The following is a 17836-nucleotide window of genomic DNA, read 5'->3' as shown; positions in this document are numbered from 1 at the left end:
CTGCAGAAGGAGGCAATCATGGTACATCACTATGTTATATTACTGTGTTCGGGGAGGGTAGGTATAGTATTGGGGAGCAGGGTCTCTTCTGAGGTAGACCAGAAGGGTGGGGGCCCATGCAGGGCTCTGAGGCACGGCCCCATCACAGGTCTGTGGTATCCAGGCCAGCGTTGGTGAAGCCCGCCTGCCTTCCAGCCAGTACCACGCTCAGGGGCTCTGGCTCTGGCTCCGGCTCCACCGCACTGTGCAGGGGCTCCTTCTGTACGGAAAGAGGGGGAGCATGAAGGCTGGGGCAAGGTGGGGTGATCTCCCCAGGCCCCACAACCAGATGGCTCCATGGCTGGAGTCCTACCCTGCGCCTCTAGGGACCTCAGTTCCCTGGCCGTATCCTGGAGGTGCCCGTGGCCATGGGAGGTACAGATGGGCTGAAGCAAAGTGCTGGAAATGGGGCAGAGGCTCCTCTGGCCTTTGCCCCGCCCATGGCCACGGTGGCACTTTGCCCGGTCCTGAATAATGCCCGTGCAGCACAGGTCCTGCCACCCACCCCACCGTGGGTGCCGTGCTGGGTGCCTTCCATCCATTACCTGACCCACCCACAGGAACCCCCGGAGGGAGGAGTCATGTGCCCCATTCTCCAGATGTGGAAAGGAAGGCCTGGATGGCTCTCACAGCCAGCCAGGGGCAGAGCAGGGCTGGGGTAGCTGCTGGCCTTGCTGGCCATGGAGTGCCTGTGCAGCGCCACATGGCCTCTGGTTCAGCAGGAGTCTCAGAGGGAGCCCCCAGGCTGCATCCAGGGTCCCGCCCTGCTTACTGTGGGGCACAGGTGCACATCACGCCACATGACATGCTGCACACACACTCACACAGCCGGTCACGCACACCTCACAGGTGGCCCCTGCAGGGGGCCAGCCAGCCCCCTGCCTCAGCCTCCAGGCTCAGCCTCTCCACAGCAGACACTTCCTGGGACAGACCCCCCACCCCCTCCCTAGGGCGGGCACTCGAGCTTTTTCAGACTGGAGCTGTTCTGGCCCCTGGTGAAGAGGGGACCATCTGAGGGGCCCCAGCTCAGGCTAAACACCCTCCTTGTGCCCCCTGGAGCCCTCGCCACGAACCCCCGTGGGGGCTGTGGGCACCATTCAGCCCAGGGAATGGTGAGGGGGCTCGGGAGACGGAAGCCCTCGGTTCTGGCCTGCCCTTGCCCCCCAAGCATCCTGACTGTGGGCAAGGCAGTACCTCTCCCTGGCCTCGGTTGCTTAGAAAGGTAGGGTTGAGTGACCCCTCAGGTGTCTCACACCTTCCACACAAACACAGAGGTCTGGGGTGAGTCAGGGCAACAGGGATGGAAGGAAAAATGCCCCTCACTGTGTTCCCCACTCAGCCAAAGGAAAGAGAGAGGGCCAGCCCACTGCTACAGGCGAGTGGGTGGAGCCTCAGGCAGCATCTGGAAATGTAAGGATCCTTTGCCATGGTAGGACAGCTTGACTCTCTCCTGGCTCCGGAGGCTCTCAGTGGCCAGGCCCCTCCCTCTCCAGACCCTCCAGAGCTCTCTGCCCTGCCTAGCCCCGTTGCCGGGGCCCTCTGGGGGTCAGCTTTGGCCTCATTGGGAGCCCCCTGTGTGGCCACGATACTATTCGCTTCTGCTGCAGTCCCCGCAAGTGTGTTCACTGCAGCTTTCACCTCAAACCGTCTTCACCCAGAATGAGCCGTTTCCCCAGAGACCCCCACCACTGCCTGGTGGCCGGGACAGCCACCAATGCCCACATCCCGGGGCCCGTTTGGAGGCCTCCATGTGACAGCCAGGTCCCTGCGCGGCATTCTGGTGTTTTGTGGCCCCCAAGAGGCTTTGCTGGGCCAGGTCCTTCAGTGTAAGGCATCAGCAAGGCAATTACGTACTGCAGGAAGGACGAGGCCCCAGAGAGCAGAGCACAGCTGAAGGCAGGATGCAGGCGGCAGGAGATACCCAACCCCTCTCCTGATGCACATGGAACCGCAGATCATTAAGGTTCATGGGGCCTTAGAGCTTCTACGCCGATGACAGTTTTCAAAATGGGAAGGATAGAGAAGGTTGTTCCTTTGGGCTCTGGTGCCCCATCCCTCCAGGGGGAGGACCCACCTCCCACCCTGCCTACGGCTCTCCCTGGGTTTCTCAATCCTGCCTGCACCTGAACACCCTGGAGCTTTAACAACTCGCTCCCACTGGATGTCCTCAGCCATCAATCCAAGTCCCTGGGCTGTGACCTGCTCGGTCTAAAGAGCTCCCCACGTGTGTCCAATCAGCAGGCCCGGCTGTGTGAATTCTTGAGCTAACAGAACCAGCTAAGCTAGTGAACAAATGATGATGCTATTGTTTATTTGCACCTACCTGCTCTCCTTTGCTAGGTTATAGTCACCTCCAGATCTCTTGCCCCCTACCCTGCTGCTTTTCTATAAGGGACATAAAGGCAGGGACCAGATATTTCAGGCTTTGCTTTGTGCCTGCCGGTTTTGTTCCCACTCTATTGCACCCTCACGACAGCCCTGCGGGGCTTGTGTTCCAATCGCTATTTACAGGTGACAGCGCAGAGAGAGAGGAAGAAGCCACCCACCCAGGGTCACTGCGAACAGTAGAGGAGCAAAGATCGAATCCCATTCCAAAGCCGTAAGGCATCCCAGCCAGGAGCAAGGAATGCCCGAGTCAGCAGCCACCCCTTGAGCTCTGTTCTGAGTCCAGTCCTTCCAAGAAGGACCCCCAGTCAGAACCCCTGGGCAACGACTCCTCTCCCCTCTTGCCTTGATTTTCTCTTTGCTCTTTTCCAGATCCACAGAGTTGTCATCCAGGGAGTTGAGGCTGTGGGGGAGATGGTGGGGTTCAGACAGTTGGCAGGCCCAGTCCTTCCTGTCTGTGGCCAAGAACCACCACTGCCTCTACTACCTTCTCTGCCTCACCACCACCATCACCACCATCACCACCACCACCATCATAGCATCACACCACCACAACCATTACCACCATCACCACCACCATCACACCATCACCACCACCACAGCCACCACCATCACCACCACCATTACGACAGCCATCACACCACCATCACCAACAACAACACCATCACCACCACCATCACCATCATCATTATATCACCATCACCACCACCACCCACCAGCATGGCCGTGAGGGGTGCTGCTCACCTGACATGGTCCACGTCACTGGAGGAAGACTGGGACTCGAAGCCCAGGTCCTTGGTGGAGAGGTTCAGCACGGGATTGGCCCTGGAGGGGAGGCCCAGTCAAGTGGCTGTGGGCCTCAGCTGCCCTGTGGAGGGCCTCTCGCCCACCCTTGGAGCCCCACTCACCGCTCAGTGGTGTACATGTTGGTCCCGGGGATGGCAGAGGCTGGGGGAATCACCCCTGCTGCTGTTTTCCGGGCCTCCTTGGCAGCCTTTACAGCCCGAAGCTCCCTCTGGTACCTGTGGGGAGCCAGGAAGTGGGGGTCACTACTTTCCCTGGTCACCCACCATGTGCCTGGTACAGGCCCTTGGCGTGTGAGTTCACCATGACCCTGGCACATGAAAGTATCAGCTCCATTTTGCAGGGAATAAAGGTAACAGCGAGAGAAGGGAAAGGATTTGCCAAAGGCCCCACAGTTGGCCCAAGGCAAGGCCTAGAATCAAACCCAGATGTGGCTGCTAACTACAAATGTATTGGAAAAGGGAAAAGAAACAGCATTTATTAAATGCACTGTACGTGCCAGGATAGCTCGCCACATGTGAGATGCATGCTGCTTCCTTGAGGGCTTTGAGGAATCTAGTGTTGTGCCCATTGTGCAGATGAGGAAACTGAGGCTCAGGGAGGGGAGACGACCTCCTCGAGATGGCACAACAGGTCGCTGGGGATTGAATCAGACACACCTGCCACAGACTAAACCCAAGCTCTTCTTCGCCCTCCCTTGATGCCTGGGTGGGGGTCAGGTGGGAGAGGCGAGGCTGGGGACACGGGGTGGTGGGGACAGCACCTCTTTCGGGTACACACAAAGGCCGTGGACATGATCACGATGACCAGCACCAAAGCCACGCCCAGTCCTAGGACAACAGTACGCAGCAACATTGGCTCATCCAACTTCTGTCTGTCCTGCGAGCCCTGCAGAAAGGGTGTGAAGGCAGCCCTGGGGAGGACGTGCCCTGCCCCGCCCCCCACCACTGCCGCCCTGCTGTCACTCACCAGCATCACAAGCCCCAGCTGCAGCAGCTGTGTCAGCGAGTCCTGGTCTGCCCGGATCACCCTGCCCACAGAGCGAGACTCAGGCCTGAGGCTCATGGGCATCCCCCGGGGCTACTGGATCACCCTCCTGCCCACCCCAAGGGCAGCCCACTCACACATTCAGCTGTTCAAGTGTCAGGGCTGACCCGTTGGAGAAGACAAAGTAGGCATCGAGGTAGGAACGGCCTCGGGTCCTGGCAGGGGGCAGGGGCAGGGGCGGAGAGTTAATGGCAGCCCCGAACCACCCAGTGGGCCCTCCTGCTGCTCCTCATCCTCACCCCAACCGCTGGGCCTGCGGGCTCTCACCGCGCTGTGGATTCTATGTCCTGAATGTCCACGATGTAGACAGTGGTCCTGGTCGCCTGGATGAGAGCCCTACAAAGGGGGCAGGTGTCACAGAGGCCTGGGGGAGGGGCCCTAAACCGGGTCTGTGGCCAGGGCTCTGCTAGCAGAACTGAGAATCACATGACTCAAAAAGGGGCCCTGCTACTCGTAGCCCGTCGGCCAAGCAGATGGCACCCATGGGTGCGGGGACTAGGAAGTCCCTTCCCCTGGGGGCAGGTTCACAGCTTAGCAAGCCAAGTGCCTCGAGCAATCGCACGTGGCAGCCCTGTTCAGGTTTCTCTCTGCCTGGCTAACCACAGGCTTCTGGGGATGTGCAGGGAGGAAGTGCCTGGGATGTACAGGGTCCCAGACGGACACAGATGTGATATGAGCCTGGGACAGGGCTGAGGGACGTTCCCTCCAGGTCTTATGGGGGGACCAGGCTCCCAGGCACTGTTCTTCCCCACGGTCCCCCCAGGCTCCCTAGACTTACTCCTTAATCTCATTCGTGTTGGCACCCACGACCTCTTTGCTTGTGGAGAACTGCAGCCTTACACGGTAACTCTGATCCACTGTGAAGAGCTGTGGGCAGAGGGCATGGGCAGAGAGAGGTGAGGCCCGGGACCCTGAGGCCTGGTACATGATGCCGGGGCTGGAGGCGGGGCCCAGTGCTCACATTCAGGGTGGTCTGGGCTTCCAGGGCAGGACCCGCTGATGGCCTGTCCTGGGCCCGGACTGTCACTTGGTAGGTGCCTTGGAGAGTGGAATCAAGGCTGGTCACCAGTCTGTGGGAAATAAGAGGGCACAGCTCCACCTTGGAATCCAAGCCAGAGTCCTCTGGAACCCACTGTACACTTCCAAGGAGGGGAAACTCACTGCCTTGAGGTCCCCTTTGGGCTCCCCCCACCCCACCCAGGGGTTGCCCACAATTACTCAATGTTGCCAATGAACACATCAGCCTCTGAAGAGGTAGAAATCCGAAAGAAGCCCTGGTAAGGGGTCGTGGCCCCATCCTTGGTGACAAAATCCACTTGCAGGATGGAGAACAGGACGGCCCCGTTGTCCCCTGAGTCGTCGTCTCTGGCCTGACAGCAAAAGCAGACGCATCTGTGGGCCAGGCTGGGGACCCCTCCGCCCCCAGCAGGGACCAGACGCTGGGGCATGGCCTCTATCAGCCGTCCACAGGCCACCCCGACAGAGCAAGTGCTGAGGACAAATCCAGGTTTGGGCAAGCCCCAGCCTCTGGCCGCGCCCCCCNCCCCCCCCCCCCCCCCCCCCCGACCCAGGAAGGGACTGCCCAAAGCACCTTTTATGTGTAAATCCTGCCCTGCCCCCCCGCCCCCCCCATCACCACACTCATACACAAGCACAGGGACTCTCAGCTGTCCTGAACACCTACTGTGTGCCAGGCTCCTCCCCTTGGAGCCCTCACCTCAGTGCTTACTGACGTGAGCACCCATTCCCCTAATGGACCGTGAAATAGCTGGGGGAAAGGGCACAGACATTTTTATTCATTCCAGTGCCTTTCAGAGAAAAATAGAATATAACCAGCACACAGAACCTCGAGTCCACTGATGTCACTATTCAGGATGGGGCCAAAGCTGGTGTTTATGTTTCAAAAAAATTCAGTGTAAAGAAAATCATTCAAAGCCATGGACAGGCTCATAATATTAGAAGGCAATTGGCTGGAGACTGGAAAACTGACTGTTGAAGGCTAATAAGAACCTAGAGAGGGAGACTTACTGCCCAAGGAGGGGCAGCCAGCTCCTTGTCTGGGAGGGAAACCGAGTTCCAGAGAGGCGTGCAGGCTCCGCAGGTCAGCGAGAGCCGCAGGCCCAGGCCCCGGGCCATGCGGGGGGCCTCACCCCCAAGCGTTGCCACCACCCGCATCCGGCACTGTGAAGAACCGGAAGTCTTTTTATGCTGTTACTCTGGGAATTATCTAATTGCAGGGAACTTGTTCAACATACAGCTGATTTCTCTGTCATACTCAAGAATCCTGGTGTAGTGAAAAAATCTAGCCTGCCCGTGGTTTCTGTGGTCATGAAATTTTTATGAACACTAAATCTAACGATGAATGAAGTTAAGTTGTATCAATTGGCAGGTGTACATTTCCATTCTGTTTTTTTTTAATATGGTAAATCCAATAAATCCCCTTTCCAGTGATAAAATATTGGGAGGGGGCGCTACTCAAAGCCTGAGAGCCTTGACCCTGCTTCTCCTTCGCCTGCTGTAACTGACAAAGGCTCAAGCCAAGGACTCACCCGGACCGACGCCACCTGCTGGTTGGGCAACACAAGTTCTGGGATGATCACTGCAAGCGTGGATAGGAAAGGGTCAGTGGGGTCAGGGCCAGTGCCCCCCTGGCCTAGTGCTGATCACAAGCTTAGCTCACCCCCCCAAACCTGCCCTCAGGCTTTCTGCCACCAGAGACCCCCATAACCACCTCCCCTGAGCCATTAGTTAGCAGGCCAGCCGTCTCCCACTGTGCAGATGGGGAAACAGGTCCAGCCAGGGAGGGCCTGGTCCGGGGTCAGATGTGAGCCGGGGCAGAGCCGGGGTAAACGCGCAAGTGTCCCCTCCTGTCAGAACCTTGGGGGAGAGGCAGGACTGCAGACCTCCCCTGCCTTCCAAGGGCCCACGTGGCACCTGAGGAGGGTCCATGGGGTGGCCCAAAGGGTGTCTTGGCGGTGGAGGGTGGGGAGGGCTGCTGCTTACCGAAAGTCTTACTCTCGGGCAGAAAATAGGGCACGTTGTCATTGATGTCCTCAATGGTGATGGGAAGGCTCCCTAGGAAACAAGTTTGGTTGGCTACGGTCCCTGGGCAAAGGCCTCGCCCAGAGAGCCTAGACCTCCGCCAGCAGCCTCCCTCCCGCGCCTCCAATGCTTAGTCCCCCCGCCCTGTTCCCGACCTGGGACGCCCACGCAGTCTCCTGGGGCCTTTGTGGGAAGGAGTCTCCTTCCCAGACTTCAGAGAGGGTAAGCAACTTATCTGAGGTCACACAGCCAGAGCAGTGGGTCAGGATGGAGCCTGACCCAGGTCTGTCTCGCCCAGCCACAACAACATACCAACACTAGCTGCACGAGCAGGCTATCACGCCGCCCACTCTGTGCCTCAGTTTCCTCATCTGGAAACTCATATAAGGGTCGCCTGCTTCCTGGGTTGCATGGGAGTGAAATGAAGGCACGCTTGCCTGCTGCCTGGCATGGCTCTAGGCTGTAGTAAGGACTCGGTACTAGTTAGTATGGTTATTTTGCACCTCAGGTCAAAGGTGAGACAGACCTCACAAAATGATAGCATTAAGAGGCTCTTGCTGTGTGCCGAGCACCAGGCTATATGCTTTACGTGTGGGTTCTCATTCAATCTGCAAGCCAACCTGCTCCCCAGCTCCGCCTGACAGATGGGGACAGCAAGGCTGGAGGAGGGGTCACCAGTTTCCCAGCACCACAGCCGGTGAGAGCTGGAGCTAGGATCTGAACCCAGACCTCACAGGTTCCAGCCCAGGGTTCCTTCCCATGGCCCCTGTGGTCAGCTTAACAAGTCCTCCGTGCTGGGCCACCTCACCGTTGTCACTGTAGGCCTGGAATCGGGGGTCAGTCATGAGGTCATAGGCCCGCACGACCAGCGTGACCAGGTTGCAGGCTTCGTAGTCGATGGCCTCGCTCTGGTTGATGAGCACAGAGCCGTTGGCCAGCACAGAGAACCAGCCCTGGCACAGGCTGCCCACGTCGGCCCCGGCCTTGGTGCAGACAACGTTCACTAGCTGCACCTCCAGCTGTGCGTTGGTGTCCACATCATGGGCCACCACCTCGGCCACCAGGCCATGCTGCGAGCCATTCTCAGCCACCCGGATGCCCCGGAGTGAGGCCGGGTCCAAGGTGGGGGGCTCATCATTCACGTCCTCCACACGCACGAAGACCGCTGCTGTGGTCTTGGCCCCCTGGGGGTCCGGGTTCTCGGCAGTCACGGTCAGGTTGAAGGAGGCCTGGGTCTCATAGTCCAGACTGACATCAGCGGGCAGGCGGAGGTGGCCCTCCGCCTGCCCGGGCCCCAGCACTGAGCCTCGGAGCAGGAAGTTGTTGGCACCACTCCCGGATAGGCTGAAGCTGATGCGGTTGTTGGCTTCCGTCTGGTCTGCGTCTTGGGCCTTCACCACACCCACCAGCACACCTGTGGATGAGGGCCAGAGCTCAGGGGGTTCTCTGGCCTGGCCCCCCCCAGACGTCCTTTGCTCTCACCTCCCACAGGTGCTTCAGCCCACCCTGGGAGGGGTCGTACGCCACACGGGCCCCCAGGCCCCGTACCCAACCTGACCCAGAGAAAACTTACCTGGGTCCCTCTCCTTCACCCAGAAGGTGTAGTCAGACTGGTTGAAGATAGGCAGATTGTCATTGATGTCCTGCAGACAGGGGCAGTTCTGAGTCCGGGAACCTCAGGAGCCCCCAGGGCTCAGCCTCCTCAGAGCCAGTCTGAGAAACCAACCCTTCCTCCAGACCTAGGCCCAGACCGAGATCTTAGTGCTACCTGCTTCACAGGTGAGGAAGTGGCCTTGGGGAGGGCGGAGCTAGCCCAGGTTCCACCCCTGGGGCTCCGAGGCCTGCAGCAGGACCCCCGAAGTTCACTATACGCATGCAGGACGCCCTACCTCCTCCCTGCCTCCCTGGTCAGGGCCCTGAGCTGTCTTAGACCCTGTCTAAGGATGCCTCCAAGTCCCCGTCTGTGCCTCTGCCAGGCCCAGCTGGAGTCACATCTCTCGGACTGACTGCTGGCACCAATGGCACTTTGTTTCCAGAGAGACCCTGCAGCCTGAGCTCTGCCTCGTCCCCTCCTTCCCTCCTGCCCTCCGCCAACCCCTCAATGCCAGGCACACATCCTCTGTGCTCCAGCACACGCCAGGGCGGAGACCTGGCCTGCCTGGTCCCCACCGTTTTCTGTTCTCCCTCCCCTTGCCCCTCCCCTCCCACAAAGCATTGCCACTGTCATCAGAGCACCCTGCCAGCGCTGCCTGCCACTTTCCCCTGCCACTGGGGGGTGCTGGGGGTGCCCCTGGCCTTTCCAGCCCCCCACCACAGGCAGCCCACAGGCACCCGCTTTTACTTTCAGCATTTTCTAAGTAACGGGAGAATGCACATCTTTAGAAACAGAGCACCCTCCCCCATAACTGGACGCATTTTCTCCTGGTGACTTCCCAGAAGCAGCGTGACAGGCTCTGCACACTTGGCCACTGCCTTCTCGAGGCCTTCCCGACTCGAGGCCTGGCTGAGAGCACAGCTGTGAGTCATATCCTGCTCCGCCTCTGCCTCACATGTGCCTTTGACCCCTCTGTGCCTCAGTGTCTTCATCTGCAAAATGGGGTTGCAGTTGGTAGTCCCCACTCACAGAGCCATGGTCAGGCCTAGGTGGTGGCTGTGAAAGCCACGAAATGCAGGGCTGCTTTCTTCCTCATCTGTGGCTCACTCCCATTCAAGGGCAGTGGACACATCCTGATTCAGCCTCTGTGTCTCCATCTTCCCTGAGGTGTCACCCTGCTCCGCGGGGGGACACAGCCCTTCCCCACCCAATGGGCCATGGGCTACCCTGCGCACTGCACGGCCCTGGAGGGCTCCATCCACATCACAGACACAGCAGAGATGCACTTGGTCACAATACTTTTGTAGAGAAAGGCGACCTATGGGCTGGCAGCAGCCTTAGTACCAGGCAGATGGGGTTCAAAACCCCATCCGCAGGCCCTAGGCTAGCGACTCCGCCTCTCTGTGCTTCAGTTTCCTGATCAGCGAAACAGTGATGACCACAGCTCCCTGGCAGGGCCAGGGGTGCAGCAGACACTGTGAACGCTGCTTTTCGCCCCTTCTCTTTGTTCTTGACCTCTTTGCCCCTTCTCTTTTGACCCTTGCAGGGTCAGGCACTCTGCAAAACACTGCCCATCCACTAGTGCTCTTCACGCCATTTCCACTCATTTTCCGATGAGGACCTCCAGGGCACAGAGAGGTCGAGCTAGTGACCAGAGCCACGCAATCAGGGAGCTGATTCGCACCCATGGCCCTGTCTCTGGAACTCTTACCCACCTTACTGCAAAGAGTGAAATGTAACTCAGGCTGGGGGGCAGGGGGACGCTGGCCACCGGCTCGGGAGTCCCCAATACAGAGCCTGTCCTGACCACCCACCCTGGCCGAGCCGGCCCTCACCTCCACGGTGATGGTGACGTTGACCTCGGTGCTGAGGACGGGCACACCGTGGTCAGCCACACGCACTGTCAGCACGATTCGACCCTCCAGGGCGGGGTTGATGGCCTCTCGGTCCAGGGGCCCCAGGTTTTGGAGGAGCCCTGTGTCAGGGTCCAGCGAGAAGTTCTGGCTGTAGGTGCTGGGCAGCAGGCTGAAGTGCAGGAGGCTATTGTTGCTGCCCGGCTCATCAGCATCCTGAGCCTGCGCAGACCAGCAGGGCTGAGTGTGGGCCAGCAGGTGCTCCTGGCCCCCAGGCACACCCCTGCAGCCCGGCCTCCCCTCCTTTGCTGGCCCCCAAGAGCAGCAACTGGGCCTGAAGCCAGCGAGAGGCAGGCCAATCTCTCAGCTTCAGTTTCCCACCTACGGGCCTCACATCAACAGCTTGCAAGAGCTTCTGGGAGGGCCGTTCACTCAGCCCACAAGCATTTGCTGTGTGCCCACAACGTGCCAGTCGTGTTTTAGGTGCCAGAGACAGAGCCGGGTCAAGACCGTTCCCTTACAGAGCTGGTATTCCCCTGGGGAGGGGTCATGGGACAGTGTATCATAGGCATTCAAAGTCTGCAGAGTGTAAGAGTGGAGTCCGACGACACTGATTTTCCCAAGGTGACTGCGTGAGTTCCTCTGTGTGTGCGCCGGGGCCCTGAGCTCATGCTCGACTTGCCTTTGGGTGACCCGGCATGAGAAACACCACAGGCTCTTCCCTGCCCCGGGCCCTTTGCACATGCTGTCCCCGTACCCTGAATGCCCTTCACACCTCCTCTGCCTGACCCCAGGTCAGGTTGGCACCTCCCCTGGGCCTCCAGGATCCCTGTGTTTCCTTCCACATAGCACAGGTGACACCCTTGGGTTACTCTCCAGGGACAGAATTATGGTGGATCATCTCAGGACACCTGGGGTCCAGCAAAGGGCCTGGTGTATAGTAGGTGCTCAACAAATGTGGTTTTGAATCCTGAGCCAAGCTACTCTGACTTGGAACCAAGTCTGTCCCCTTCCTGCCTTCCCAGCCCCCACCTTCAGCTCTTTCATTTCAGCTCTGTTGGAATCTTGTTTATCAAATGCCTCCTGTGTAGGCAGCCAGAGCCGGTTTCTCCCAAAGCCTGACCCACTCTGTTCACCCCGCAGCGCTCTGAACTCAGGCCAGCTACTTCACCAAGTGCTTTTCGGGCCCCAGGAGCCCACAGGCTGAGGAGCATCGAGGAGGGGGGGGGGGGGCGGGGCGGGCAAGGCCCAGGTCTCAGGGCGAGGATGTCTGACCTCCAGCCCTACACCGCCTTTCCTGGCTGTGCGACAACAGAAAAGTCTCTTAACCTCCCTGAGCCCCAGTTTTCTTCTGAGAATGGGGGCCATGATAGCATTAGCTTCACAAGCAGGATGGGAGCCAGCCCTGAAAACCACACAGCCCCAGGGAGATGTCAGGGGTTGGGGGAGCCCCATGGCCACGGAATGACCTGCTCACCCGCTTCTCAGGAAACCCTGAAAGGTGACCTGGGGGAAGCTTTCCCCCCAGTGTTTCTCTGGAACCAACAGTGGGCTGTATCTCACAGCCTTGGTGAATCCAGCCATTGATCTCATTTCTGTTCTTGCCTTGGCCATTAGGAAGCTCACAAATGAATTTTTCTGCCCATTCCTAGCAATTGTGTGGCTTTGAGTTCTAGATCTACCTTCGTGCCCTTTACCAATGCCGTCCTTATTTTTTCTCTTTATTTGTTTCTTCCATACTTTTATCTTACTTTTTGAGATTGCATTTATTTATTTTAAGAAAAAAGGGAAGAGAGGGAGAAAGAAAGGGAGAGAAACATCTATGTGTGAGAGAAACATTGATCAGCTGCCCCTTGCACGCTGCCCAGTCGGGGACCAGGCCTGCAACCCAGACCTGACCAGGAATCGAACCGGCAACCTTTCACATTGTGGTACGATGCCCAATCCACTGAGCCACCCCAGTCAGGGCTGTCTTCCTCTTTAATCTAAGCCACCTCAAATCCTTTTTGGGCTTGCTCTGTGCTAGGCTTTGTGCCAAGCACTTTACATACATTGTCTCATTATTCCCCAGTGACCTTGGGGATAAGTAGTATAATTGCCTTCATTTTCCAGAGAGGAAACGGAGGCCCAGAGAGGCTGAGTGATTTTCTCAGGGCCACACAGCAAAGCCCAGATGCTGGCCCAGGGCCAACCTGACTACAGAGCCAGGCTTGGCTCCAGCTCCCTGTCCTGCCCACCAGGCCCAGGCTGGCATGTACCTGGATGATCACAGAGACATTGCCGGTCTCCTCCTGGATGAAGATGTTGTAGGAGCCGATGACCACCGGCTCGTTGTCATTGATGTCCAGCAGTTTGACCCTCAGCATGGTGGAGGACGACAGGCCCCCACCGTCAGTGGCCTGCAGCGTGAGGTAGAACACAGCCTGCTTCTCCCGGTCCAGCAGCTCACTGTTTCTCACCGTCACCGTGCCCGAGTCTGGGTCCACCGCGAAGATATCCACCCTGTGCAGGGAGCCCAGATGGAGCAAAGAGAGAGATAGGATGCCCACTGAGGCCTGAAGTTCAACTAAGCAACAAAAAATACTGCGCCACATCCCATCGAAGAGTGGCAACCTGCTTACACCAAAGAAAGCATGGTTCGTTTTTCGTCTGAAATCACGCTGTGCTCCACCCACCTGCCCTGCCCGCCACGCCTGCCCTGGGCCTCGCTTACCCAGGCCCCGGGAGCAGGCTGTAGGTGATGCGGCCCCCCTCACCCGTGTCAGGATCAGAGGCCTGTGGGCAGAGAGACAGATCATGGCCCACTGCTCACAAGAGGCAGCGCTCACTGCCAGCTGCACAGCTGATGGGGCAGGCTGGTCTGCTTCCTGGCACAGAGGGAGAACCCTGACACGGATTCACTCTACATGCCCCCCCAAACATGCCCATACACACTCACACACTCACACTTGCTGAGACCCAGGGGCATCAGATGACACAGAGGCCCGGACAGGGCCACGGTCCCCAGTCAGCCCTTCCCAGGGGTGCCCCGCCAGGCCCAACCCCATCCCCCTCACTCACGTGGACGTCGCTGGTGACCACTGTGCCGATAGCACTGTGCTCAAAGACGCTGACGTTGTACTGGCTGTGGGCAAACGTGGGCCTGTGGTCATTGATGTCCCTGAGGTAGATGGTCACCCAGGCGACAGACTGGTTCTTACTGGCGGAGTCAGTGGCCACAACCTGAGGACAGGGAAGCAGGCAGTGGCCTTGGGACCAGAGCACCCCATAGCCTGCACTCCCAGGGGTCCCAGGGTGCCCCGCACCTGCACCAGCATCACCGTCTTCTCCTCATAGTCCACCAGCGCCGGAGACCTCACCAGCACCTGCACATCTGTGGAGCCTGATGCCTTCCCGGGGGAGACGGTGAAGGCTGCCTGGTCGGGGCCCGTCAGGGACAGCAGAAAGGTGCCATTGATGCCCTGTGAGGGTGCATTGTGTAGTCAAGGGACCCCACTCCCTGCAACACGCCCAGCCCCACACACACCTTTGCCCCAGTCCCAGGCTCAGGTTCCTGCCTTAGGGAACCCGGCCCACTGAGGCCCACAAATGGGGGACTCAGGAAACTGAGGCACAGGGGGCCCCCGGAGACTGGGCTGGCCATGAGACCCTGCGAATGGGGGCTCATCCGAAGACTTCTCACCCTGGCTGGTGTGGCTCAGTGGATTGAATACTGGACTGTGAACCAAAAGTTCAATTCCTGGTTGGGGCACATGCCTGGGTTGTGGGCCGGGTCCCCAGTGGGGGGCATGAGAGAGGCAACCACACATTGATGTTTCTCTCCCCCTCTTCCTCCCTCCCTTCCCCCTCTCTAAAAATAAATACATACAATCTTTAAAAAAATAATAAGAAGACCGTCTCTAGGGTTCTGTGGGCCCCAGGTCTGCGGAGGCGGAGCCCCAACACACACACACCACTCCCATGAAGCATCGGAATGAGCCTTCCTTTCCGGGCACCACTCACCCCCGTCCACCACCCATTCCATCCCAGCACCAGCACCACCAACACCCAGCGTCACCCCATTACTCACACCCCTCCATTCCACTGAATGACAACCACCAACTCAACTCACCCAGCTAGCTGCCGCCACCCAACGTCACCCTCCCCTCCACATCGTGTACCAACTCAGCATCCCCAAACACAACCAATACCTGGTCATTCAGCATCATCCAATTCACCCACCACCCAGCATCACCCTCCCCAAAACTTAACCCTCACTCAGGCCACCCTGGGCTCCATACTGCCACATCCCCCACCCCAATATCCAGTCCTCTCCCAGCACCCCTCAACTTCACCAGCCCCCACCACCTCCCTCCCCTCAACACCACCAAAGGCTGCATTCCACTCAAAATTACCAGCCGCCAGCACCAACCTCCATTCAACCCCCTTTCTTTTCACCACCTGCCCCCTGACACAAGACCGCCCCCCAACATTCCCAAAGAGCACTGTACTCGTGATTGGCACCACCGCCACCCGCCGCTCACCCCCCTGCTGTGCATGGAGGGCCCTCCCTCGCCCAGGCACCTCCCACTGCCCCACTGCCGTGCCCCCTCCGTGGGGTGCGCCTGCCTTGTCCGGGTCGTAGACCGCCATGGTGAGGCCGTCCACAGGGATGCGGGCGGAGGAGTGCTCGTCCACGGAGCTGGTGAAGTTGTCTTGGGCTTCTTGCGGGGAAAAGGTGCAGGTCGGAAGACTGCAGTTGAAAAACTCAGGGTTGTGGTCATTGACATCTGTCACCCGCAGCGTGACCCATACGCTCGCCTTGGCTTCCTGCCCGTAGATGTTGGGGTGCACCTCCGTGGCCTGAGAGCAGGGCAGAGACCAGAGGCCAGAGGCCAGAGAACCAGTGCTCAGAGAGACCTGAGATCCAAGGTCAGAGGTGGGGGTGGGAGGGGGTTGTGGGCGCCTCACTCACCGTGACCTGCACCTGCACCTCCTCATCCTCCTCCAGCAGCTGTTCCCTGTCCAGGGCACCGCTGACGCTGATCACCCCGTCTGGCCCGATGGCAAACCAGCCAGGCCTTGTGGAGTCTGGCAAAAGACAGCGGGAGCAGCCGCTTGCAGAAGCTCTGATGGAGCCCCTGCCCTTCTGCATCCCATCCCCTGCGGGGGCCACCCTTGTCCTCACTGGAGATGACATAGGTCACGTTGTCATTGACACCTCTGTCCCTGTCCATAGCCTCCACCTTCAGCACAGAGGTTCCCTGCAAGGAGGCGTGGTCAGTGGCCCCTGCCTTCCCTGCACCTCCGCTCGGCCTAGACCTCCCACCCCGGTCCCCAGCATACCTGAGGTGCGTCCTCAGACACAGAGGCCGAGTAGGACTCCCTGAAAAACTGGGGGTCCAGGTCCGGCTCATCGATCACAGAGATGGACAAGAAGACGGGGGAGGAGCACTGGACGACAAAGCTGTTGTTGTACATGCCGCCCAGGTCCTGCGGGTTGGGAGGGGGAGATGCCCCTGTGAGTGTGAGGGAAGCCTTTGGCTCCTACCAGGCGCCCAGCTGAGCGGGGACCCCCACCCCCACTCACACAGGCTTTCAGCTGCAGCTGGTAGAAAGCGCTCTTGTTGTTATAGCTGAGGCTGCCATTGAGGATGATGGAGCCATTAGACAGGATCCCGAAGAGGTCCTTGCTGTCCCCTGTGCTCGGGATGACCTGAGGCAGGGCACAGGCAGGGCAGGCTCCCAATGGCCCTGCTCCCGCACCTGCTCTGCAAGACCTGCGGTCCAACCTCACCAGGCGCTTCACCTCCCCGAGCCTCAGTTTCCTCAGGGAAGTGGGCCCCGTGGGTCAAAAAGGAGGGCCAAACGAGCTGAGGTCTGTGACAAGCAAGGAGTGGGCGCTCGCAGAGGGAGCTATAGCTGGCAAATCTGTCTTCATGAGACCTGGGGCTGCGCCCCTATGGTCTGTGTGACCTTGGACAACAGCCTGGACCTCTCTGGGCCTCAGTTTCCTCCACCAAGTGGTGTGGCACAGATTCAGTAAAGGCCCAGACAGTGCCCAGCACCAGAGGGTGGGCAGAGGGCCCTGTTCAGCAGCAGGTACCAACTTAGGCCTCTGGGCCAACAAGGGAGGTAAGGGAGCAGGATGGGGGCGGGGAGGCCCAGCCCTCACGGTGGAAGACGCTGCCCCCTGGTGGCCAGGGGCAGGGGGAGGTGGGCCCACGCTGCACTCACCCGCTCTATGTAGTATTGCACGACACCAGCAGACCCCGTGTCTTTGTCCGTGGCCAGCACCGAGAACACCAGTGAGCCGACCGGCAGGATCTGCAATGAGGGACTTGTCACTTAAGAGCCCCATCCACCTCCTCCTGAGTGCTTCACACTCCCACCCTGGGCTTTGGTGTCCCCAGGCCCCAGAGGCCCCTCAGGGGTGATGACAGCATTTCCAAGGCCTGAAACCCCGAGTTCCACACATATTCCCTTTTCCTTCCCAAATGGGCTGGGCTTCTGGAGGCCAATGGGGTTGGGGGGAGGGGAGCAGCGTCCCCCCGCCCCCTCCTATTCCCACGCAGCCTCCCCACCCCTCGAGCTGGCTTCTCATTTGCAGTGGTCACTCCAGAAGCCAGATGGGCCCGTCCGTTGGCCGGACAGTCCGCAGCCTTCAGCTGCAGGCTGCAGGCTGCAGGCTGCAGGCAGTGCCCCGCAGAGCTAAGGGTTCTCCCAGAAGGCCTTGGCGCCCGCCACCTGGCCCTGCAACCGCTGCCCGGACCCAACCCCCCACCCCCACCCCCGTCCACGAGGCAGCAAAGAGGTCCTCGGACATCGCGAACCGGACCACAGTGTCCTTCTGCTACGAACGCAGGGGTCCCCATTCCTCTCAGAATACGACCCACGTTGCCTTCATGGACTGCGACTGCCCACCTCTCTGACCTCACCGCCCCCTGGCTCTCCACCCTCCATCCACATGGGCTTCCTGGCTTCCCCGTTGCAGTGCCTTTGCATGTGCTGTTCCCCTGCCTGGAACACCCTGTTCTGCAGCAGCCTGGAGCCAGCTTCTTCGCGCCGTGCAGTCTCTGCTCAGATGTCACTT

At 59.4% G+C, this 17836-nt stretch overlaps 1 protein-coding gene across 1 annotated transcript in view; it reads right to left on the bottom strand.

Moving 5' to 3' along the window:
* Positions 1-16: 16 nt before the first annotated feature.
* Positions 17-17836, bottom strand: part of CDHR2 (cadherin related family member 2) — a 37326-nt gene continuing 19506 nt past the window's right edge. Inside the window, exons 7-32 of the mRNA XM_037064428.1 lie at positions 16981-17070; positions 16334-16459; positions 16090-16236; positions 15932-16007; positions 15719-15834; positions 15373-15606; positions 14070-14225; positions 13825-13986; positions 13478-13539; positions 13023-13266; positions 10747-10986; positions 8891-8960; positions 8126-8731; positions 7279-7350; positions 6825-6874; positions 5494-5645; positions 5237-5345; positions 5054-5142; positions 4543-4611; positions 4353-4430; positions 4198-4258; positions 3992-4116; positions 3333-3446; positions 3169-3249; positions 2770-2827; positions 17-259 (exon numbers count right to left, since the gene is read on the bottom strand). Coding sequence (XP_036920323.1) covers positions 143-259; positions 2770-2827; positions 3169-3249; positions 3333-3446; positions 3992-4116; positions 4198-4258; positions 4353-4430; positions 4543-4611; positions 5054-5142; positions 5237-5345; positions 5494-5645; positions 6825-6874; positions 7279-7350; positions 8126-8731; positions 8891-8960; positions 10747-10986; positions 13023-13266; positions 13478-13539; positions 13825-13986; positions 14070-14225; positions 15373-15606; positions 15719-15834; positions 15932-16007; positions 16090-16236; positions 16334-16459; positions 16981-17070 — 3504 coding nt within the window. The 3' untranslated portion in view covers positions 17-142. The remainder of the gene's footprint in view (positions 260-2769; positions 2828-3168; positions 3250-3332; positions 3447-3991; positions 4117-4197; positions 4259-4352; positions 4431-4542; positions 4612-5053; positions 5143-5236; positions 5346-5493; positions 5646-6824; positions 6875-7278; positions 7351-8125; positions 8732-8890; positions 8961-10746; positions 10987-13022; positions 13267-13477; positions 13540-13824; positions 13987-14069; positions 14226-15372; positions 15607-15718; positions 15835-15931; positions 16008-16089; positions 16237-16333; positions 16460-16980; positions 17071-17836) is intronic.

This window comes from Sturnira hondurensis, unplaced genomic scaffold (genome assembly GCF_014824575.4).
Source record: "Sturnira hondurensis isolate 20B ecotype Veracruz unplaced genomic scaffold, ASM1482457v3 Scaffold0015262, whole genome shotgun sequence".
NCBI classification, from domain to species: Eukaryota; Metazoa; Chordata; class Mammalia; order Chiroptera; family Phyllostomidae; genus Sturnira; species Sturnira hondurensis.
This window is presented reverse-complemented; position numbering and strand designations above follow the sequence as displayed.